Source organism: Manis javanica, chromosome 1, assembly GCF_040802235.1.
Source record: "Manis javanica isolate MJ-LG chromosome 1, MJ_LKY, whole genome shotgun sequence".
In the NCBI taxonomy this organism is placed as follows: domain Eukaryota; kingdom Metazoa; phylum Chordata; class Mammalia; order Pholidota; family Manidae; genus Manis; species Manis javanica.
In genome coordinates, this window is record NC_133156.1 from 1,100,065 (window position 1) to 1,122,002 (window position 21,938).

Genomic DNA, 21,938 nt, shown 5'->3' on the forward strand with positions numbered 1-21,938 from the left:
AACTGTCTGTTCAGCTCCTCTGCCCATTTTTTAATTGGATTATTTGCTTTTTGTTTGTTGAGGCATGTGAGCTCTTTATATATTTTGGATGTCAATCCCTTATTGGATCTGTCATTTATGAATATGTTCTCCCATACTGTAGGATGCCTTTTTGTTCTATTGATGGTGTCCTTTGCTGTACAGAAGCTTTTTAGCTTGATATAGTCCCACTTGTTCATTTTTGCCTTTGTTTCCCTTGCGCGGGGAGATATGTTCATGAAGAAGTCACTCATGTTTATGTCCCAGAGATTTTTGCCTATTTTTTTTCTAAGAGTTTTATGGTTTCATGACTTATATTCAGGTCTTTGATCCATTTGGAGTTTACTTTTGTGTATGGGGTTAGACAGTGATCCAGTTTCATCCTCTTATATGTAGCTGTCCAGTTCTGCCAGCACCATCTGTTGAAGAGACTGTCATTTCCCCATTGCATGTCCATGGCTCCTTTATTGAATATTAATTGGCCGTATATGCTTGGGTTAATGTCTGGAGTCTCTATTCTCTTCCATTGGTCTGTGGCTCTGTTCTTGTGCCAGTACCAACTTGTCTTGTTTACTGTGGCTTTGTAGTAGAGCTTGAAGTTGGGAGTGAGATCCCCCCCACTTTATTCTTCCTTTGCAGGATTGCATTGGCTATTCGGGGTCCTTGACGGTTCCATATGAATTTTTGAACTATTTGTTCCAGTTCATTGAAGAATGTTGTTGGTAATTTGATAGGGATTGCACCGAATATGTATATTGCTTTGAGCAGGATGGCCATTTTGACGATATTAATTCTTCCTAGCCAGGAGCATGGGATGAGATTCCATTTCTTAGTGACCTCTTTAATTTCTCTAAAGAGTGTCTTATAGTTTTCAGGGTATAGGTCTTTCACTTCCTTGGTTAGGTTTATTCCTAGGTATTTTATTCTTTTTGATGCTATTGTGAATGGTATTGTTTTCCTGATTTCTCTTTCTATTAGTTCACTGTTAGTGTATAGGAAAGCTACAGATTTCTGTGTGTTAATTTTGTATCGTGCAACTTTGCTGAATTTCGATATTAGTTCTTGTAGTTTTGCCGTGGATTCTTTTGGGTTTTTTATGTACAATATCATGTCATCTGCAAATAGTGACAGTTTGACTTCTTCTTTACCAATCTGGTTTCCTTGTATTTCTTTGTTTTGTCTGATTGCCGTGGCTAGGACCTGCAGTACCAGGTTGAATAACAGTGGGGAGAGTGGGCATCCCTGTCTTGTTCCTGATCTCAGAGGAGGTTTTAGCCTCTCGCTGTTCAGTATGATGTTAGCTGTGGGTTTATCATATATGGCCTTTATTATCTTGAGGTACTTGCCCTCTATGCCCATTTTGTTGAGAGTTTTGTCATGAATGGATGTTGAATTTTGTCGAATGCGTTTTCAGCATCTATGGAGATGATCATGTGGTTTTTGTCCTTCTTTTTGTTGATGTGGTGGATGATGTTGATGGATTTTCGAATGTTGTACCATCCTTGCATCCCTGGGATGAATCCCACTTGGTCATGGTGTATGATCCTCTTGATGTATTTTTGAATTCGGTTTGCTAATATTTTGTTGAGTATTTTTGCATCTACGTTCAGCATGGATATTGGTCTGTAGTTTTCTTTTTTGGTGGGGTCTTTGCCTGGTTTTGGTATTAGGGTGATGTTGGGTTCGTAGAATGAGTTGGGGAGTATTCCCTCCTCTTCTTTTTTTTGGAAAACTTAAAGGAGAATGGGTGTTATGTGTTCTCTGTATGTCTGATAAAATTCTGAGGTAAATCCATCTGGAGTGGGGTTTTTTTTCTTGGGTAGTTTTTGATTACCACTTCAATTTCGTTGCTGGTAATTGGTCTGTTTAGTTTTTTTGCTTCTTTCTGGGTCAGTCTTGGAAGGTTGTATTTTTCTAGGAAGTTATCCATTTCCCCTAGGTTTTCCAGCTTGTTAGCATATTGGTTTTCACAGTATTCTCTAATAATTCTTTGTATTTCTGTGGGATCTGTCGTGATTTTTCCTTTCTCGTTTCTGATTCTGTTGATGTTTGTTGACTCTCTTTTTCTCTTAATAAGTCTGGCTAGAGGCTTATCTATTTTGTTTATTTTCTCGAAAAACCAGCTCTTGGTTTCATTGATTTTTGCTATTGTTTTACCCTTCTCAATTTTATTTATTTCTTCTCTGATCTTCATTATGTCCCTCCCTTCTGCTGACCTTCGGCCTCATTTGTTCTTCTTTTTCCAATTTTGATAATTGTGACATTAGACTATTCACTTGGGATTGTTCTTCCTTCTTTAAATATGCCTGGATTGCTATATACTTTCCTCTTAGGTCTGACTGCTTTTGCTGCATCCCACAGAAGATAGGGCTTTGTGTTATTGTTGTCATTTGTTTCCATATATTGCTGGATCTGCATTTTAATTTGGTCCTTGATCCATTGATTATTTAGGAGCATGTTGTTAAGCCTCCATGTGTTTGTGAAACTTTTTGCTTTCTTTGTACAATTTATTTCTAGTTTTATACCTTTGTGGTCTGAGAAGTTGGCTGGTAGGATTTCAATCTTTGGAATTTACTGAGGTTCTTTTTGTGGCCTAGTATGTGGTCTATTCTGGAGAATGTTCCATGTGCACTTGAGAAGAATGTGTATCCTGTTGCTTTTGGATGTAGAGTTCTATAGATGTCTATTAGGTCCATCTGTTCTAGCGTGTTGTTCACTGCCTCTGTGTCCTTACTTATTTTCTGTCTGGTGGATCTGGCTTTTGGAGTGAGTGGTGTGTTAAAGTCTCCCATAATGAATGCATTGCATTCTATTTCCTCCTTTAATTCTGTTAGTATTTGTTTCACATATATTGGTGCTCCTGTATTGGGTGCATATATGTTTATAATGGTTATATCCTCTTGTTGGATTGAGCCATTTATCATTATTTAATGTCCTTCTTTATCTCTTGTTACTTTCTTTATTTTGAAGTCTATTTTGTCTCATACTAGTATTGCAACACCTGCTTTTTTCTCTCTGTTGTTTGCATGAAAAATCTTCCTCCATCCCTTGACTTTTAATCTGTGCATGTCTTTGGGTTTGAGGTGAGTCTCTTGTAAGCAGCATATAGATGGGTCTTGCTTTTTATCCATTCTATTACTCTGTGTCTTTTGATTGGTGCATTCAGTCCATTTACATTAGGGTGATTATTGAAAGATATGTACTTACTGCCATTGCAGGCTTTAGATTCGTGGTTACCAAAGGTTCAAGGTTAGCTTGTTTATTACCTTACTGTCTGACCTCACTCGCTTATTGAGCTGTTATAAACACAGTCTGGTGATTATTTCTTTCCCTTCCTTTTCCTCCTTGCCCATTCTTCATATGTTGGGTGTTTTGTTCTGTGTTATTTTTAGGAGTACTCCCATCTAGAGCAGTCCCTCTAAGATACCCTGTAGAGGTGGTTTGTGGGAGGCAAATTCCCTCAACTTTTGCTTGTCTGGGAATTGTTTAATCCCTCCTTCATATTTAAATGATAATCGTGCTGGATACAGTATCCTTGGTTCAAGGCCCTTCTGTTTCATTGCATTAAATATATCATGCCATTCTCTTCTGGCCTGAAAGGTTTCTGTTGAGAAGTCTGATGATAGCCTGATGGGTTTTCCTTTGTAGGTGACCTTTTTACTCTCTCTGGCTGCCTTTAATACTCTGTCCCTGTCCTTGATCTTTGCCATTTTAATTATTATGTGTCTTGGTGTTGTCATCTTTGGATCCCGTCTTTTGGAAGTTCTGTGTGCCTCCGTAGTCTGAGCAACTATTTCCTCCCCCAGTTTGGGGAAGTTCTCAGCAATTATTTCTTCAAAGACACTTTCTATCCCTTTTTCTCTCTCTTCTTCCTCTGGTACCCCTATAATGCAGATATTGTTCCTTTTGGATTGGTCACACAGTTCTCTTAATATTGTTTCCTTCCTGGAGATCCTTTTTTCTCTCTCTGCATCAGCTTCTATGTGTTCCTGTTCTCTGGTTTCTATTCCATCAATGGCCTCTTGCAACTTATCCATTCTGCTTATAAATCCTTCCAGAGTTTGCATCACTTTGGTAATCTCCCTCTGGACATCTGTAATCTCCCTTCGGACTTCATCCCTTAGCTCTTGCATATTTCTCTGCAGCTCTGTCAGCATGTTTATGATTTTTATTTTGAATTCTTTTTCAGGGAGTCTTGTTAGGTCTGCCTCTGCAGATCCTTTCTCAGGTGTAACTATCTTGGACTGGACCAGAAGTTTTTGCCTTTTCAGTGTGATAGCAATGGCTGTAGGCAGGTTGCGGGTGTGTCAGCTGGGAGAAGAAAGTCCTTTCCTGCTTGCTGGATGCCTTGCCCTTCTCCGCTGCCTGTGACGGTTACCTGCACTCCTGGAACAGCCACCGGGTTAATCCCCTAAGCTGCTGTGGGCAGGGTGTTCGTCAGAGCAGTGTGGGGCCCTGCAGGGAGTGGCAGGCACTCCAGGTGCGCTCCTCCGTGCTAGTGGCGGCCCTGCCAGTCAGCTGTGTGACAGCATCAGCTTTGGGTCTGGCCATGGTGGCTGTGTGCTGGGCTAGGATTCTGGTCAGCTGCTGGGAGCACACCTGCTCCCTCTGGCTCTGCTGCAGGTGCGCGTGGGGCTCTTCCACGCAGGCTTCTACCGGGCTCTGGCTTCACTGCCGCCGGTGTGCGCGAGCCGTGCCCGGGCTGTTCGGTCGTGCCGCTGCGGGCTAGCAAAAGCCTCTCCTGTGGCACACGGATCTGCTCTCGGTTCCTTCCAGCGCTGCTGTCCCTGGTGCATGCTGCCACTCTTCTGCCACTGGGCCTGTGTTTCGGGGTCCACGCCAGTTGGAGGAATGACTGGCAGGCTGCTTATTGCGGTGAGGGGCTTCAGAGCTGCCCTGCCTCCGTTTAGGGCTCCTATGTTTCCCCACTATTCCAAGCTGCCGGAACAAACTCGTCCAGCTATGGGGTCCCTGTCTCTTTAAGACTTGCAGAAAGCACTCGCTTTTCTTTTGTCTCAGAGACGCCGGTTGCGGGGACCTGCCCCCAGGTTTTTCTTTTCCGCTTCTCTAATATCCAGCACACCATGCACCTTGTGTCTGTGTTCCAGGTGCGGATTTCTAGAGCTGGTTGTTTAGCAGTCCTGGGCTTTCACTCCCTCCCTGTTCCGACTCCTTTCTTCCTGCCGGGTTTTGGGATGGGGGAGCGTTTGGGTCCCGCCTGGCGGCGGCTTGTATCTTACCCCCTTTGTGTGATGCGGAGTTCTCGCAGATGTAGATGAATCCTGGCTGTTGTACTGCATCCACTGGTGTCTCTTTTAGGAATAGTTGTATTTATTGTATTTTTATAAATATATATGTTTTGGGGAGGAGGGACTCACGCCGCCATCTTCCCGTGATGTAGGATGCCTTTTTGTTCTGCTGATGGTGTCCTTTGCCATACAGAAGCTTTTTAGTTTGATGTAGTCTCACTTGTTCATTTTTACTTTTGTTTTCCTTGCCCAAGGAAATGTATCCAGAAAAGAATTGCTCATGCTAATGCTCAAGAGACTTTTGCCTATGTTTTCTTCTGAGAGCCTTATGATTTCATATCTTACATTGAGGTCTCCAATCCATTTTGAGTTTACTTTTGTGAATGGAGTTGCACAGTTTCATTCTCTTGCATGTAGCTGTCCAGTTTTCACAACACCAATTACTTGAAGAGACTGTCATTTCCCTAGTGTATATTCATGGTTCCTTATCATATATTAATTGGCCATATATGCAAGGGTTTATTTCTGGGATTTTTATTCTGTTCCACTGATCTGTGGGTCTGTTCTTGTGTCAGTATGATACTGTTTTGATTACTGTAACTTTGTAGTATAGCTTGGTGTCAGAGAGCATAATCCCCCAGCTTTGTTTTTCTCAGGATTGCTTTGGCTATTTGGAGTTCTTTGTGGTTCCATATGAACTTTAGACGGTTTTAGTTTGTTGCTGGTGTTTTTTAGGGATTGCATTGTATGTGTAGATTGCTTTGGGCAGGATGGCCATTTTGACAATATTAATTCTTTCTACCCATGAACATGGGATAGATTTCCATTTATTGGTGTCTTCTTTAATTTCTCTCATAAGTATCTTGTAATTTTCAGAGTATAGATGTCTTTCACCTCCTTGAGTAGTTTTATTTTTAGATATTTTATTCTTTTTCATGCAATTGTAAACGGAGTTGTTTTCCTGACTTCTCTTTCTGCTAGTTCGTTGTTAGTATATAGGAATGTGACAGATTTCTGTGTACTGATTTTGTATCATGTAACACTGCTGAATCCAATTATTCTAATAGTTTTTTGGTGGAGTCTTTAGGGTTTTATATATATTATCATGTCATCTGCAAACAGTGACAGTTTTACTTCTTCCTTACAATTTGGATACCTTTTATCTATCTTGTCTGATTGCTATGTCTCTTATATTGTGAGTACTTATATTGTGAATACTTCCAGTACTATGTTGAATAAAAGTGGTGAGAGTTTTTGTCATCCTTGTCTTGTTCTTGATCTTAAAGGAGCTTTTCTTCATCGAGTTTGATGTTATCTGTGGGTTTGTTGTATATGGACTTTTTTATGTTGAGGTATGTTCCCTCTGTACCCATTTTTTTGAGAGTTTTTGTCATGAATGGATGTTGTTTTGTTAAATGCTTTCTTAGCGTCTATTGAGATGATCATACAGTTTTTATCTTTCCTTTTGTTTATGTGGAGTATCACAATATTTACAAATATTGTGGCATCCCTGCAATAAATCTCAACTTGGTCATGATGCATGATGTTTGATGTATTTTTGAATTTGGTTTGCTAATATTCAGGATATTTGCATCTATGTTCATCAAGGATATTGGTCTAAAATTTTCTTTGTTTGTAGTGTCTTTGGTTTTGGTATTAGAGTCAAGCTGGCCTCATAGAATGACTTGGGAAGTATTCTGTCTTATACCTTTTGCAATGCTTTAAGAAGGATGGGTATGAGCTCTTCTTTAAATGTTTGGTAGAATTCAACTGTGAAGTCATCTGGGCCTGGACTTTTGTTTGGTGGGGATGTTTTGATTACCAGTTTATTTTTTTAATGGTTATTGGTCTGTTTAGATTTTCTGTTTCATCCTGGGTCAGTCTTGGAAGGTTATACTTTTCTAGGACTTTTCCATTTCTTTCAGGTTTTACAATTTATTGTCATATAATTTTTCATAGAGTCCTCTAATAGTTATTTGTATTTCTGTGTTGTCAGTTATAATTTCTTTTTCATTTCTGATATTTTTTTTGTTTTCTCTTTTTATCTTGATAAGTCTGGCTAGGGTGTCTTTCTGCATTGTTTATTTTCTCAATGAATCAACTCTTGGTTTCATTGATTTTTCTTTCTATTGTTTTACTCTACTTATTTCTGCTCTGACCTTTATAATGTCCCTCCTACTACTAACTTTGGGTTTCATTTGTTCTTTTTCTAGTTACTTTTGTTATGAGTTTAGACTGTTTATTTGGAATTTTCTTGTTTTTTGAGGTAGGCTGGTATTGCTAATTACTTCCCTCTTAGAACCGCTTTTGTTCCATCCCACATATTTTGAACTGTTGTGTTTCTGTTTTCATTTGTCTCCATGTATTGTTTGATTTCCTCTTTGATTTGTTCATTGCTCCATTGATGAGTAGAAGTGTGTTGTTTAGCCTCCATGACTTTGTGGGGTTTTATTGGTGTTCTTGTAATTGATTTCTAGTTTCATAGCATTGTGATCTGAAGAGGTGCTTGATACAGTTTCAGTTTTTTTAGTTTATTGAGGCTCTTTTTGTGTCCTAATATGTGGTGCATTCTGGAGAATGTTCCATGAGCACTTGAGAAAAATGTGTATCCTGATGCTTTTAAATGGAACGTTCTGTGTATATCTGTTAAGTCCATCTGATGTGTCATTCAGTGCCTCTGCTTACCTATTCTGTCTGGATGATCTGTCCATTGATTTAAGGGGTGTTAAATCCCCTAATGAGATTGTATTTCTGCCTGTTTCCCCCTTTAGTTCTGTTAGTATTTGTTTTCAATATTTAGGTGCTCCTTTATTAGGTGCATAGATATTTACAATTGTTATATCCTCTTTGTGTACTGATGCCTTTATCTTTATGTTATATTCTTTTTTGTCTGTTGTTATTTCTTTGTTTTGAAGTCTGTCTTGTCTAATATAAGTACTGTTAATCCTGCTTTTTTCTCCCTTTTATTTGTACCTAGTATCTTTTTCCATCCATTCCTTTTCAGTCTGTGTATGTTGTTAGGTCTAAAATGAGTCTCTTGTCAGTATTGAATAGTTGGGTCTTGTTTCTTTATCCATTCTGCCACTGTCTGTCTTTTGATTGGTATGTTGAGTCCATTTACATTTAAGGTAATTATTGATAGGTATGTACTTATTGCCATTTTATTAATTGTTTTCTGGTTGTTTTTGTAGTTCCTCTCTGTTTCTTTCTTCCTCTCTTATACCATTCTCTTTGATTGTTTTCTTCAGTGTTATGCTTGGATTTCTCTTTTTGTTTCTTCATTCTTTTGTGTGTTTGTATTATGGGCTTTAGGTTTGTGGTTACTATAATGTTCATAGTTTCCTAAGTGTATAATAGTCTATAGTAAGTTGATGGTCTAACACATCTAAAAGTACTACTTTTTTATTCTTCTTCCTCCATACTTTATGTATTTGATGACATAATCTACATGTTTTGTGTATCCTGTGACTGATTTTGTATATAGTTGATTTTACTGCTTTTTTTAAAACTTCATACTTGCTTAGTAAGTAATTGGTTTACTGCCTTTACTGTATGTTTATTTTCACTGATGAATATATTTGGGCTTAAGGACATTTGTCTACAGAAGACCCTTTAGCATATACTATGAGGCCATGTTAGGGGTGTGAATTCTTTTACCTTTTGTTTATCTGGGAAACTTTTAATCTCTCCTTCAGTTCTGAATGATAACCTTGCTGGGTAGAGGATTCTTGGTTGTAGGTTCTTCCCTTACAATACATTAAATAGTTTATGCTACTCCCTTCTGGCCTGTAAAGTTTCTGCAGAAAAATCTGCTGATAGCCTGTGGAGTTTCCCTTATAGGTAGCTGTCTGCCTCTCTCTTGCTGCTTTTAAGATTTTCTCTTTATCTTTAATCTTTGTCATATCTTAATGCTTTCCTGGGTTTCCTTTTGTTAGGGGCTCTATGTGCTTCCAGGAACCTGGGTGTCTATTTCCTTTCCTGGATTGGGGATGTTTTCCACTGTTACTTCTTGTAAGAGACTTTCTACTCCTTTGTCTCTCACCTCTCCTGCTGGGACGCCTATTATGTGAATATTGTTTTGTTTTGAGTTGTCACACAGCTATATTAGCATTTCCTCATTTTTAGAGATTGTTTTTTTCTCTCTGGTCCTCAGCTTCATTGTTTTCCTCTTCTCTAATATCCATCTCATTGATCATCTCCTGTACTTCCAGCAGTCTATTATTCATGCCTTCCATTATATTTTTCATTTCAGTTATTGCATTCTTCAGCTCTGAGTAGCTGTTTTTCAAATCTTGTAATTGTTGAAGTCTTCTCTGAGAGTGTCAGTACTTTTCTGTAGATCAAGCATCTTTATGACAATTACTTTGACATCTTCAAGAAGATTGATAATCTCCATTTCATTTAGCCCTCTTTGTGGTGTCTTATCCTGTACTTTTGTTTGGACCATATTCCTCTGCCTCCTCATTTTGTCAGGGTTTCTGTGTTTCTTCCTTTGTATTAGATGGATCTGCTATGCTTCCTGGTCTAGAAAGTAATGGCTTTATGGAGAAGGTGTCCTGTGGTGCCCAGAAGCTCAAGACTCTTTGCTCTCACCCATGCCTTGTTCAACTTTGTGGTGGACCTGCAGTTGCTGTTGGTGGGCTGTGGGCAGGACCACCTTTCTGCCTATCTGCTGGCAGTAGCTGATCTCTGTCAGCAGAGGCTGATAGGTGCCTCTGTGGGCCCTTTGAGTGCTATGAAGCACTTCTGCTTGGATCATTGTGGGAAGGCTTCCCTCTGCTTGCCAGGCAGCAATGGTGGTTGCTGTTGGGTTAGTGGGGTGGTGTGCAGGAGATTGTGACATGGGGCTGAGCTGCCAGCAAGGGAGATGGAGTGTTTGGAGCTGGCTCTGACAGGTGCCTCACCTATTGAGCTGAGAGAGGGCCAGGAAAGCTGGGGAGGCCTCCCTCTGCCTGCCAGGCAGCAAAGTCTAATGGCTGCTAGGCCAAGCTGGCCAAGCAGGCAGGTGGGTGTGCAGGGAAATACATAGGGGCTGAGCTGCCAGTGAAGGAGATGGAGCCTTTAGAGCTGGTTTCCCAGATCATTTGGGCTGAAGGAGGAATGGGGAAGCATCATCCATCCACCTGCCCTTTCTCCTCCAAAGAGAGCTCCCTCCGACCTCTGTCTGTCTGGTACACTTCCCACTGCTGGTTAATCTTTCAGACTGCTGCCTCTGTGTTGGGTCCCAGGAAGACTGAGGGAGCATTCCTGTCCTCCACGAGTGCCTGGAATCTCAGCCTCTCAGAGTGTTCCAATGCTCCCTGGTGCTGAGCCCCACTAATCACCAAAACCCAGTGCAATGTGGACTCGTGTTCTCTGGGGCCAGGTGTGCAGAGCTCCTGAGTGCTTGCTTATCCCCTCTTCCTCCTGTTTGTGGGCTGGGGGAAGGGTTTCGGTCCTGACCAATCCTGGCCCTGCCACTTTACCCTTCTCTGTGTAGTCTTCTCTTCACCAGATGTAGGTGGCCTGATCTGCATGCAGTCTTCAGGTCATTTTCAGGGTTAGTTGTGTTTGCTGGAGGTGCTTCCTTGGTGGGCCTGTGGGAAGTTTCCACTTTGCCTTCCTACTCCCTGTTTTCCATCCAATATCAAATTATGTATGTTTTTAAAAAGTAGCTTATGTATTTAACACCAGATATTATTTAAATGAATAGTCTTCCAGCCTGAAGTTATTTGTAGTCATTTCTCTCTCTGTGTGTGTATTCCTTAAATTGGAGGTGCATAGTTGTAGGGAAGGCCCCCCCACTTTCTCTAGTGTTCTGAGGACAGCTGTCTGCTGCTTCACCCCAAATACATCTGGCCTTGTATGGAGCCAGATATGTCTGACCTTGAGAAACCTGAAAACACAGCATGTTGTACCCGTGAAGGAGCTAGATAAGGGCCCTGAAGGCCAGGCACCTGGCCATGAAGGCCACATGCATACACGTCTTCAGTACTTCTGTAACCATGACTTAGCACTGTAGCATATAAGAGGTACAGCTTTATGCAGAATAAAGTGGTCTCTTTGAGCACCCTCCATGACAACTCCCGCTGCCACCTTTGCTCTTTGCGTTGCTCCAAAACCTCAAATGCAACACCTGGACTCCGACAATAGTATAGGGCTTTCTAATAGTATGCTGATCCTCAAACCTTAGCATGTATCAGAATCGGCTGGAGGTCTTCTTTTTTAAAAAATTGTTATGAATGTATTATTGATGCACACTCTTATGAAGGTTTCACATGAAAAAACAATGTGGTTACTACATTTACCCATATTATCAAGCCCCCCACCCATACCCCAATGTAGTCACTGTCCGTCAGTGTAGTAAGATGCCACAGATTCACTATTTGCCTTCTCTGTGCTACACTGTTTTCCCCATGATCCCCCACACCATGGGTACTAAACATAATGCCCCTCCATCCCCTTCTCCCTCCCTCCCCACCCGCCTTCCCACACCCCTCCCCTTTGGTAACCACTAGTCCCTTATTGGAGCCTCTGAGTCTGCTGCTATTTTGTTCCTTCAGTTTTGCTTCATTGTTATACTCCACAAATGAGGGAAATCACTTGGCACTTGTCTTTCTCTGCCTGGCTTATTTTGCTGAACATAATATACTTGGAGGTCTTCTTAAAACACATTTTTGGGCTATTATTTCTTCAAAGACACCTTCTATCCCTTTTTCTCTCTCTTCTTCTTCTGGTACCCCTATAATGCGGGTATTGTTCCTTTTGGATTGGTCACACAGTTCTCTTAATATTGTTTCATTCCTTGAGATCCTTTTATCTCTCTCTGCATCAGCTTCTATGCGTTCCTGTTCTCTGGTTTCTGTTCCATCAATGGCCTCTTGCATCTTATCCATTCTGCTAATAAATGCTTCCAGAGATTGTTTCATTTATGTAGTCTCCTTCTGGACATCATCCCTTACCTCTTGCATATTTCTCTGCAGCTCCATCAGCATGGTTATGAGCTTTATTTTTAATTATTTTTCAGGGAGATTGGTTAGGTCTATCTGCTTCTCAGGATTTGCCTCTGTGATCTTGGTCTGTATCAAATTCTTCTGCCTTTTCATGGCGATAGAGGTATTTGTGGGGAGCTGGCACGTGTGTTGGCTAACAGAAAGTCCCTTCTTGCTGGTTTGTGGCCTTCCTCTCCTGGGAGAACAGCGACCCCTAGTGGCGTGTGCTGGGGAGCTGCGAGCAGCCGGGGTATCTAATTCTTGCCAAGCTGCTGTGGAGCTCTGCAGTTGCTGTGGTCGTGGCCAGACTCAGGCTGCCTCTCCAATATGGCGGAGCTGCGTCCAAGGGATAACGGGCGGGAGGCTGTTTATCGTTGTTAGGGGCCTCTGAGCTGCGCTGCCGCCCAGGGGGTTAGGGCGCCCAGAATTCCCTGGGATTCCCAGCTTCTGGGCTAAGTTTCCTGGGATGCTTCCGTCCAGCTGTGGGGGCCCTGTCCCTTTAAAACTTTCAAAAAGCACTCGCTTTTCTTTGTCCCAGGTGGGCAGGCTGCAGGGACCCACTCACACGTCTTATTGTCCTGTTTCCCTAGTGTCCAGCACACCACGCACTGTGTGTCTGTGCTCTGGTGCGGATGGCTAGGGCTGTGTGTTTAGCAGTCCTGGGCTCCCTCTCCCTCCCTGCTCCGACTCCTCTCCTCCCACCTGGAGCTGGGGTGAGGGGCGCTTGGGTCCCACTGGGACCTGGCTTGTATCTTAACCCCCTTCGCGAGGCACTCGGTTCTCACAGGTGTGAATGTAGTCTGTCTGTTGTCCTGTGTCTTCGGGTCTCTCTTTTAGGAATAATTGAATTTGTTGTATTTTCAAAAATATATATGATTTTGGGGGAGATTTCCGCTGTTCTACTCACACCACCATCTTGGTTCTCCCCTCTTGATTTATTTTTTCTTCATCATTGTTATAATTAATGTTTGATAAATATGTTTCTTAGCTGCTCTTCTAGATGGTTTTATTGTGCTTTCTTTATTTTTCTTTTAAATTTTCCTACATATGAAATACAGAGAATTGACATACAGACTTTAGAAGCTCATATAAATATCTAGTAGGGAATTAGGACGGCTTAGAACTAAGAAAATGTTTTATTTCTATGGAGAACACTGTGTAGCTTTATTAGGTTTCTTCACATTGTTGTATACTAGGAAAGGAGTAGCTTAACTGCCTTTATATCCAACATAATATACTGTAAACCTAGTTCTTCAAATTATGACCTACCCTTATTTCTGCCTCCCAACATATACTCCCTATGCCGTCAGAATTATCTGCCCTCCCCACCCCCAACCAAACAGAAGAAAGCAACAACCTAGTTTGTTTACTGCCAGGTCACTCCTTCATAACCTGATGCCTTATTTGCTGAGCAGGATATATGTTGATTTAGTAATTGTTGCTGTGAAAGGGCCTATATCTTTTTAACCTGCCAGTTAAAAAAATAAAGTGTCTTTTCCCATCAGGGTAATACAGCAGTCTCTAAATGAGTGTATGTGAAGATCTTGCGCAGAGGTTTGACTTCCCAGTAGTAACACCTGTTAAATTATTCACGCATGAAAACATACATGCACAAAATTCCCTTATTTGCTAAGGAGATAAGCTTGTTAGGTGCATTATCAGCTTTTCCCCCTCCCTGACTTGGTATTTAGCTCAATCCTTCCCTGAAATCAATTGTTCTTGAGTATCAGTGCTTCAGTAGTCTTGTTGGCCTTTGCACAATCCTCTGACCTCCCACCTGCCTATATACACAAGTGTTACTACTTCATTGAGAATGACCAGTCAGCATTGTCAGACGAGGCACTTCTGGCTGTCATGCAAATCACTGGTAATAATAATGACCATGTCTTTTTGGTTCAGTCTATTGAAGTTAGGCAGTGGTTTTGTCTTTTTTTCAGCAGTGTTATTAGTATTTTTGGCTTATTTCTCAGTGATGGCTAAGTATTGGTGAATTAAAACATAGCTTTAAATTTCTTAGGGTTTAATTTTTTTTAATTGTTGCCTTAGTGTTAGGTTTTATTCTGTAGAGGCAAAACTAGAACATCTAGATGGGAAAATGCAGATGCATCCCAACTAAATTATATTGGCTGTGGTTTTAGGATGCTTTCGTTTGTGATAATGAGGTTGAGAAAATAATTGGCTTATAAAATTGACATTTAAAATTCATGTATGTCCCAAATTATTTGGAGGTTAGAAATATAGATGGAGTCTAAAAATGTTCATTGGTAGTGCTGGCTATTTAAAATCTATATGTGTATAAAAAGTAAGAAAATAATTCACAACCATGTGCAAATTATTTTTTTTCAAAATGGAAACTAAATTGTGACAGCATAATCTTAACCTTTTTGCATTTTGTTTATATAGTTTTTTTAATTTTTAGTTTCAGTCTGATGGAGGCAAACAAGAAGATAAAGAGAAAACGGTAAGACTAGAAAAATCCAATGTGTCAATGTTTGTATGGGTGCAACATACTGCAGATTTTCCTGTGAGCCCAGCTTTTGTCCCTTGTGAATAATAATTTTATACATTTCTTACTGAATATAGCTTTTGGCATATAATACGGTTATCTTTAAGAGTGATGGCCTCCTGTTCTTGAGGATTACCATGGTGAGAAAGGAAGAGGGATAAAAATCCCTTGTTCTCTTCCTACCCCTTTCCTTCCCTCACCTCATTTGGTCTGTTAGATGGAGAGACATAACGAACCACTGTGAAAAGGACAGTGATAGTGTGGGAAAGTAGATATGGCAGTTTTTCCAAGGCTGACATAAATTTATTTGGGGAGGGTGGATTAATATGGACCTCTTACTGAAATAATTTTTCCTCCCTTCTTCTTAGGAAGTTATCCTTAGCTGTTTGCTTAGCATTGCTGACCAGGTACTACTTCCATCTCTTTCGTTGATGGACTGCAATGCTTGTATTTCTGAGGAACTGTGGGGATTGTTTAAAACATTTCCATATCAGCATAGGTAAATACATAATATTTTTGTATTTTTAACTACTATTCTAGTGCATTAACCACTAAGTATTTAACTTTTCCTAATTCTTCATCTCATCATTTTTTAAGATATCATCTGTATGGCCAATGGAAGAATGAAACTTATAACGGTCACCCACTTTTAGTAAAAGTTAAAGCTCAAACAATAGACAGAGCCAAATATATCATGAAGTAAGTCTTAATTTATTTTTCTTCATGTTAATCTAAAGTATATCTGAATCTATTTTACTTCCTTTCAGTCAGTTTGTGTTGTGAGCCTCAATTCTGAGGGAGCCCAGGAGTATTTGCTAATGGTATAACTGATTGTATGGATACTGCAGGTAAAATGACTATCAATTTTTGTGGTATTTTGATTACCAAGTTTTTGTAGTTGTCATGTTTGCATAGTTATAAAATCTAATAAAAATCCTCTTTAATGCATCATAGGATGAGTTTTTTTAAAGGACAGCATACTGTGGCCATTGCTCAGTTTACAAAATACATTTAGTGGTTGGTACAAGATAGTCAAGGTTCTACAAATTTTCCTCTGCTAAAGTTATAGTGATTTCCTTTTTTTGGAAGGTCTAATGGAATTATGTAGCACTGTTTCCACAGGGAGTCAACTTTTGAAAGTTTTCTGTTTTTTTCATTTGTGTGCTTTATTTTCATGTCATTAAAAACTTACTAGTGATTTTATTCTACTTCCTGGTAAACTGAGAAGTTTAATTGAAAAATTATATACTTCAGATTATTTTGGTTTAAGATATTAAACACACTGCTGTATTCCCAGTGTTTTCAGCAAGGCTGTTTATTGTCTTTTCTTTCACATTTGTGGTATGGCTATTCTCATTAAAAGTAGCGCTTGCTGTAGTTTAACTAGATTTAACAGTATGCAGTGATACTATCTTTGTTTGCCCAATTGCGTTGTCTTTGGTCACCGTCTGTGGGGGAAACATGTATGCACAGTCATAATCTGGTTTAATAGGTGCTGTTGTACAGTATGTATAGACTTAGAGGAAAGAAAAGAGAGTGAATCATCTGATCCTGTGGAAATGGGGAGAGCATGAAAGGAGATGATATATTAGAACTGATCCTTCTGAAAGAGTTCCAGTCTTAAGAATTTATCAAATAGAGGTTCTATCTTAACAACAGCAGCTAATATTTATGGAGCCACTACTGTATGTGCCAGGCATTAGATTAAGTGCTTTATATGGATTACTTAATAATATATCTAATATTATTAAATCTCTTAAATTTGTCTTTTCCATTCCTTGCCATTGACTTAGTTATTTTATTTGGAGTATTACAGCACCTTGTATTACTCTCTTTGTTCAAACCCTGCAGGTTATATGTCAGACTTTGTGGCATGGTGTTGTAAAGGAACCTCCATGACCTGTCCCTTCCTATTTCCAACCTCATTTCCCACCAGTTCTGCCTCCAGTTATAGTGAGGCCACTTATGTTTCCCTGAAATGTGCTATGATCTCCTTTTCATTTGCATGTATTTTTTGTTTCTTGTGTACAGATTTTCCCTTACCTCTGTTTCCTTTCTCCATTTTGGTGACCTCATCCTCAGAGGGTGGGCCTCCAGTGGCACCTCCTCTGTGAAGCCCTCTGTTTGCACAAACCACCAAGCACAGTTGATTCTTTATTTGTGCCACCACTGTCCCAAATGCATATAGTGGTATCATACCCCTTGATATATTATGATTACTTTTCTTTTTTAAATCTTCTAATTGTTTGAATAGTTTATCCATTCACATGGTTTGATTTTCAGTAAGTATAAACAGGTAGACAGTAAAATGTCTCTCAGCCTATTGCCTGTCCACTTAGTTCTCTCAAGGAAAAAAAAGTAGTCACTGTTTATTTTCTTACTGATCCTTCCAGAAATTTTTATTTATGTGAAAGTGAATACAAATATATTATTCCCCCTTTTATAGTATTGACAGCACACAGTAAGTACTGTTCTATAATTTGCTATATTTAAGAATATAATAATTTTTAAATGGTTTTAAATCTGTCTCCCCAGCTGGACTGAAGTTAAGAGAGGATCTATTATTCGTCCTTGTATCCCTAATGCTTAGCACTTTGCTTCTCATAGAAGACATTAATATGAATGAATGAAGGGACTGACTAATTAATTAACTAAAATATTTATCACAGAAGAATATGTGCAGAATTCTTTAATACACTTGAATTTTTGTTGTATTTTTAAGCTGTAACTGTTTCACCAGGCTTGAACAATGTGATTTTAGTATTGATTGAACCTTATGTTGAGAATAGAATGTATTAATGTATTACTTCTAGAATTTTATAAGTTTTTGATTACTCTTTAAGACATGAATTTGCTGTAGGGAATCCAGTAATTCATTCCATAAATTCTCATTGATTGTGTTCCATATACCAGACACCATGATAGATTGAGGAGAGGACATGATCAAGAAAGTATTCCTTTTATTTTTGTTCCCCCCCCCCCGCAGGGTGGTGGAGGTAGAAAGGAATGTGATAAAAAAAAAAAGTATGGAGAGCGAAGGTTAGCTTTTTCAGGTAGTGAGGCCACCTGAAATAGTAGGGTTAAAAGTAAGGACAGGTGGTATTAAGTTTGAAGGTAGAACAGAGAGTATCGCCAAAGTTTAAAACTTGATGGGTCTCTCTTTACCATGGCAAAAAAGAAACTGGGCCATGGAGAATGGGAAAGAGAAGCACTTGATGAAATAATTTTGATTGATGGGTCAGTATTGTCATAAGAAACTTCTTAAGGTATATCAAGTTTGCCACTTCCAGAATGGTCACAATCCTTGAACTATCAACTGAATTGATTATTTGCTTCATTATATTTTCCGTCTAGAAAGCTTCTTGTCACATGTATGCTTTTTAAGTTTCTAGATTTATTATGTAATAATCTCACCAGAAGAGTTGAAGGTGCTGTATAATAATTGTTTTGAATTCTAAGTACTTCATAGGTATGAATTTCCAGAATGTTAGTAAAAGAATACTGAACAGAGGAAAAATTAAACAGGAAGAAAAGGAGTAAAATTTATTTTTCAAAAGTTGTTTACTTTGAATATAAATACCAGAGAATTTCCTGTATCAAGGAGTGCAGCTTTAGCTATGACTCTTTTGGGGTCACTGAGACAGATGGCACAAGGTAGTTCATTGCATTATACCAAATTTGATATCTTAATCCCTAAGGTGATAAATGAGCCTTTCTAAATCTAAAGTAATGATTCTCTATAAGAAGAGTTGTATGTACTTGTAGGGCACATTAAGAGTTTTAATGCTTATTATTATTACTATATAAGGAAGTGTACACATTATAAATATTAAGCATTAGTACAAAATCTTAATATCCCCTGGGAGAATGCCTAATTAAAATAGCCCAAGTCCTGCAGTGAAGTATATGATGAATGTGGGAAAGAATACTTGGGAAAGAATTTTTTTTTCATGATGTAACACAGTTATCAGCATTATAGGGAAAATTATGTAAGATGATCCCTGCCACCTTTTTCTCCCCTTGTAGGCGTCTAACCAAGGAAAACGTGAAGCCTTCTGGAAGACAAATTGGAAAGTTGAGCCACAGCAATCCAACCATTTTGTTTGATTATGTACGTTTTGAGGTTAACATTATTTTAAGGGACCTTTCTGTTTGTTATCTTTAAATCAGCACAGGTGTAAATGAAATAATGTAGTTTTTAAAATGTGTGGTAGTCTTGGAGTGGAACCTTTAGCAAATGGTTATTTCAGAAACGAAACTTAATATGCAATATATTTAATACATTGATATATTTTTCTAGTAATATGTAACAATGCTACTGTTTTAAACACTCTGTCATTTTGATTTATTGAAACATAGTAAAGAGATGGATTAGTTGTTGATTTAGTTATTAGAAACATCTGAATAACATTTCATTGTGATTCAGATATAACACTTTCATATTTAGAGATCTCTAAAACATTTAGCATGAAAGTAGCCTCTGTAATTCCAAAATTCAAGTTTAGATGCCCTGGAATTATTTGCTAATTGGAAAATACAGCCTAACAAAGTATTTTCTAAGTAAATGGTAGAATAGTAGGTTGTATATAAATACAAAATGGAAGGAAACAAATTTTAAGCATTATTTCTTTAGAAAAATAAAAAGTGTAGCCATTATTTAGATAGCACCAAGTTCTCGTTTAATTAGTTAACGCCATCTATTCTTTGTTGCTGTCTTCCAGATCTTGTCACAAATACAAAAGTATGATAACTTAATAACACCTGTAGTAGATTCATTGAAATATCTCACTTCGTTGAATTATGATGTCTTGGCCTGTATCCTTTTGAGTGAAGTGATGCATACATTTCATGTTTCATAGGTGTTAATGGTGAACATTTTATTTTCATTCTGAGTTCCTTTAGAAACCATTTGCATATGATTCTGTTGGCTGATCTGAAGGTTGGCCAGTCGTGAGTGAGTGGGTGACTGGGTGAGTGGGTGAGTGGGTGAGTGAGTGAGTGAGTGAGTGAGTGAGTGAGTGAGTGAGTGAGTGAGTGAGTGCATTATATAGAGAGACACGGTGTTAAGTTTACTATAAACATCTTGAAATAGGTGGCATCTGCCTTGCTTGCTGAGAGATGGAAAAGAAGCTCAAAAAGAAAAGTTGGTACTACAGTGTGTGTATTTTTAAATAATTCGTAATAACTTGAAGCTTAGTTTTTCCCAAGATGCAGCATTTGTTGTTGTTTTAAGAGTCTTTGTTAGAGAAATAGTGACTAAAAATTATTTCTTAATGTATGAAAGATTGTATCATTGAAGCTCTAGCTAATCCAGAAAAGGAGAAAATGAAACACGATGATGCAACCATCTCAAGCTGGCTTCAGAGTAAGTATTTTTACTTTTCCGAGGATGAAATTTTCATCTGTCGTGACTACCATTCGATGTATTTTATTACCTGTACTAAGGACCTACTTGTCAAGAGCTCTTTAGAACATCTAGCCACTTGATTTCTACTGAATGTCCAAGTCCTTGGCTGTGTAAGGAGGTTTATATGTTATGTACTTCCCAACTCAAGAGGCTGGTATTGGCTGTGGTAGTATTTGGATAAGCATTGGTAGGGGGAGAAGAAAATTCCCTTCTGGTCTGTTATTTTAGAGGAATTAATCTTAAAGGAATGATTATCTTTACCATCCTGAAGTTCCATTCATCTTAAAAGAAATAAAAAATTTCTCTTGCTTAACAAAAGACCTAGTCTTGTTTTATATATATTTTATTTCTTGTACCTTAGCAGCTAGTTCACTTTTCTTTCAACCTACTGTGTCTGATAGCTGAATCTTGCAATAGATCCTCATTGCCCTTTAGAATCTGAAGTCTGTAGAAGTCATACAAGTAAGTTCTTTCAGAGTTGGGTCCTTACTCACTGTACTAGCCTCGTCTTTTGCCTCTTCCCTAATATTCTAGGTTCCATTAATACTGAACTACTTGCACTTTGCGTGCCCTTCTGCACGTGTTATTCCCTCTACTTGGGATACTCTTCTGTGCCCACTCATCTCCTCCACCACATCTCTACTTGCTCATTTGATTTCAGTTTAGAGGTCAGTTTCCTTGGAACTCTCCCTGTTAATGCTCCCACCAGAAGTCAGTATTAGGTGTCCCTCTTCTGTACTCCCATGGAATCTTTTATTTGTCATAGTGATTTCAGTTTACTTTTCTGTGTCCCTCACTAGACTGTAGAATCCTTGAGGGTAGGACCTAGGTTTGTTCATTATTTAGGTGCTCAGCAAACACTTGTTGCAAGGCTGTGGATTACTTGACTTGACTCAGATCTCCTCCTCTTGTCTTGACTGGGGTTTTCTCACTGTTCAGTGATGATGGACTGTTGGCTAAAATTGGTCTTTGCTTCTTGCTCTGGCAATGCTTCACCTGTTTGCTTGCCTCTCCACAGCTAGTAGCATGTTCCCAGATAAAAAGATTTTTGTGTGTGTATGACTCAAACGTTTGAGAGGTGGGTGTTTTGTTGATCATTCAGCTCTATGGAGCGATCTGCAAGATTTTGTAGTGGCCTATCATAAGCCCTGGAATCAGGCCAGATAGGTTTGAATCACTTTTCCATCCCATACCAACTGTGTGACCATGAACAAGTTACCCAAATTTTCCTCACTGATAGGTTTGTACCAACCTGAGATGATTATTGCAAAGATTAAATGAGATAATTAACAAAGGGCTTAGTACAGTGCTTGGCATATGTATGTATGTTCAATAAATATTAGCTATTATTATAAAATTCCATTCAATGGCATTAGCAATACAGTTATTCCAGCCTCATTTTGTTTTAGAAATTGAGTTAGCTGAAGAAATCACACACTTTGTATTGTGTTTTTTTGTTTTATGAACTGTTTTTAAAAAGCCCTATTTTTTAATTTCATATAGGTCTGGCTAGTTTCTGTGGTGCGGTTTTTCATAAATACCCAATTGATCTTGCTGGTCTTCTTCAATATGTGGCTAATCAGCTAAAGGCGGGCAAAAGGTATTCTTAGCAAATTATATGTAAATGAAATTAAGTAATTTGAGTTCTTCTGGTGGTATTACTGGGATATTGAGATTGCTATTATCCTGAAAATGTATTTGTTACAGTCTTATTAGAATAGTTGCTCACTTATATTGAATTCTGTAACTAAAACTTTAATTTAATACATAAACTTTTTTTTTACAGA

General features: G+C 38.9%; 1 protein-coding gene across 1 annotated transcript in view; it reads left to right on the forward strand.

Annotated features, from left to right (window-relative positions):
• Window positions 1-21,938, forward strand: part of LOC140848447 (THO complex subunit 2-like) — a 116,758-nt gene that overhangs the window by 59,958 nt on the left and 34,862 nt on the right. The window contains 8 exon segments of the mRNA XM_073232012.1: window positions 4,642-4,860; window positions 14,658-14,699; window positions 15,113-15,243; window positions 15,342-15,443; window positions 18,771-18,855; window positions 19,466-19,559; window positions 20,029-20,109; window positions 21,655-21,751. Coding sequence (XP_073088113.1) covers window positions 4,642-4,860; window positions 14,658-14,699; window positions 15,113-15,243; window positions 15,342-15,443; window positions 18,771-18,855; window positions 19,466-19,559; window positions 20,029-20,109; window positions 21,655-21,751 — 851 coding nt within the window.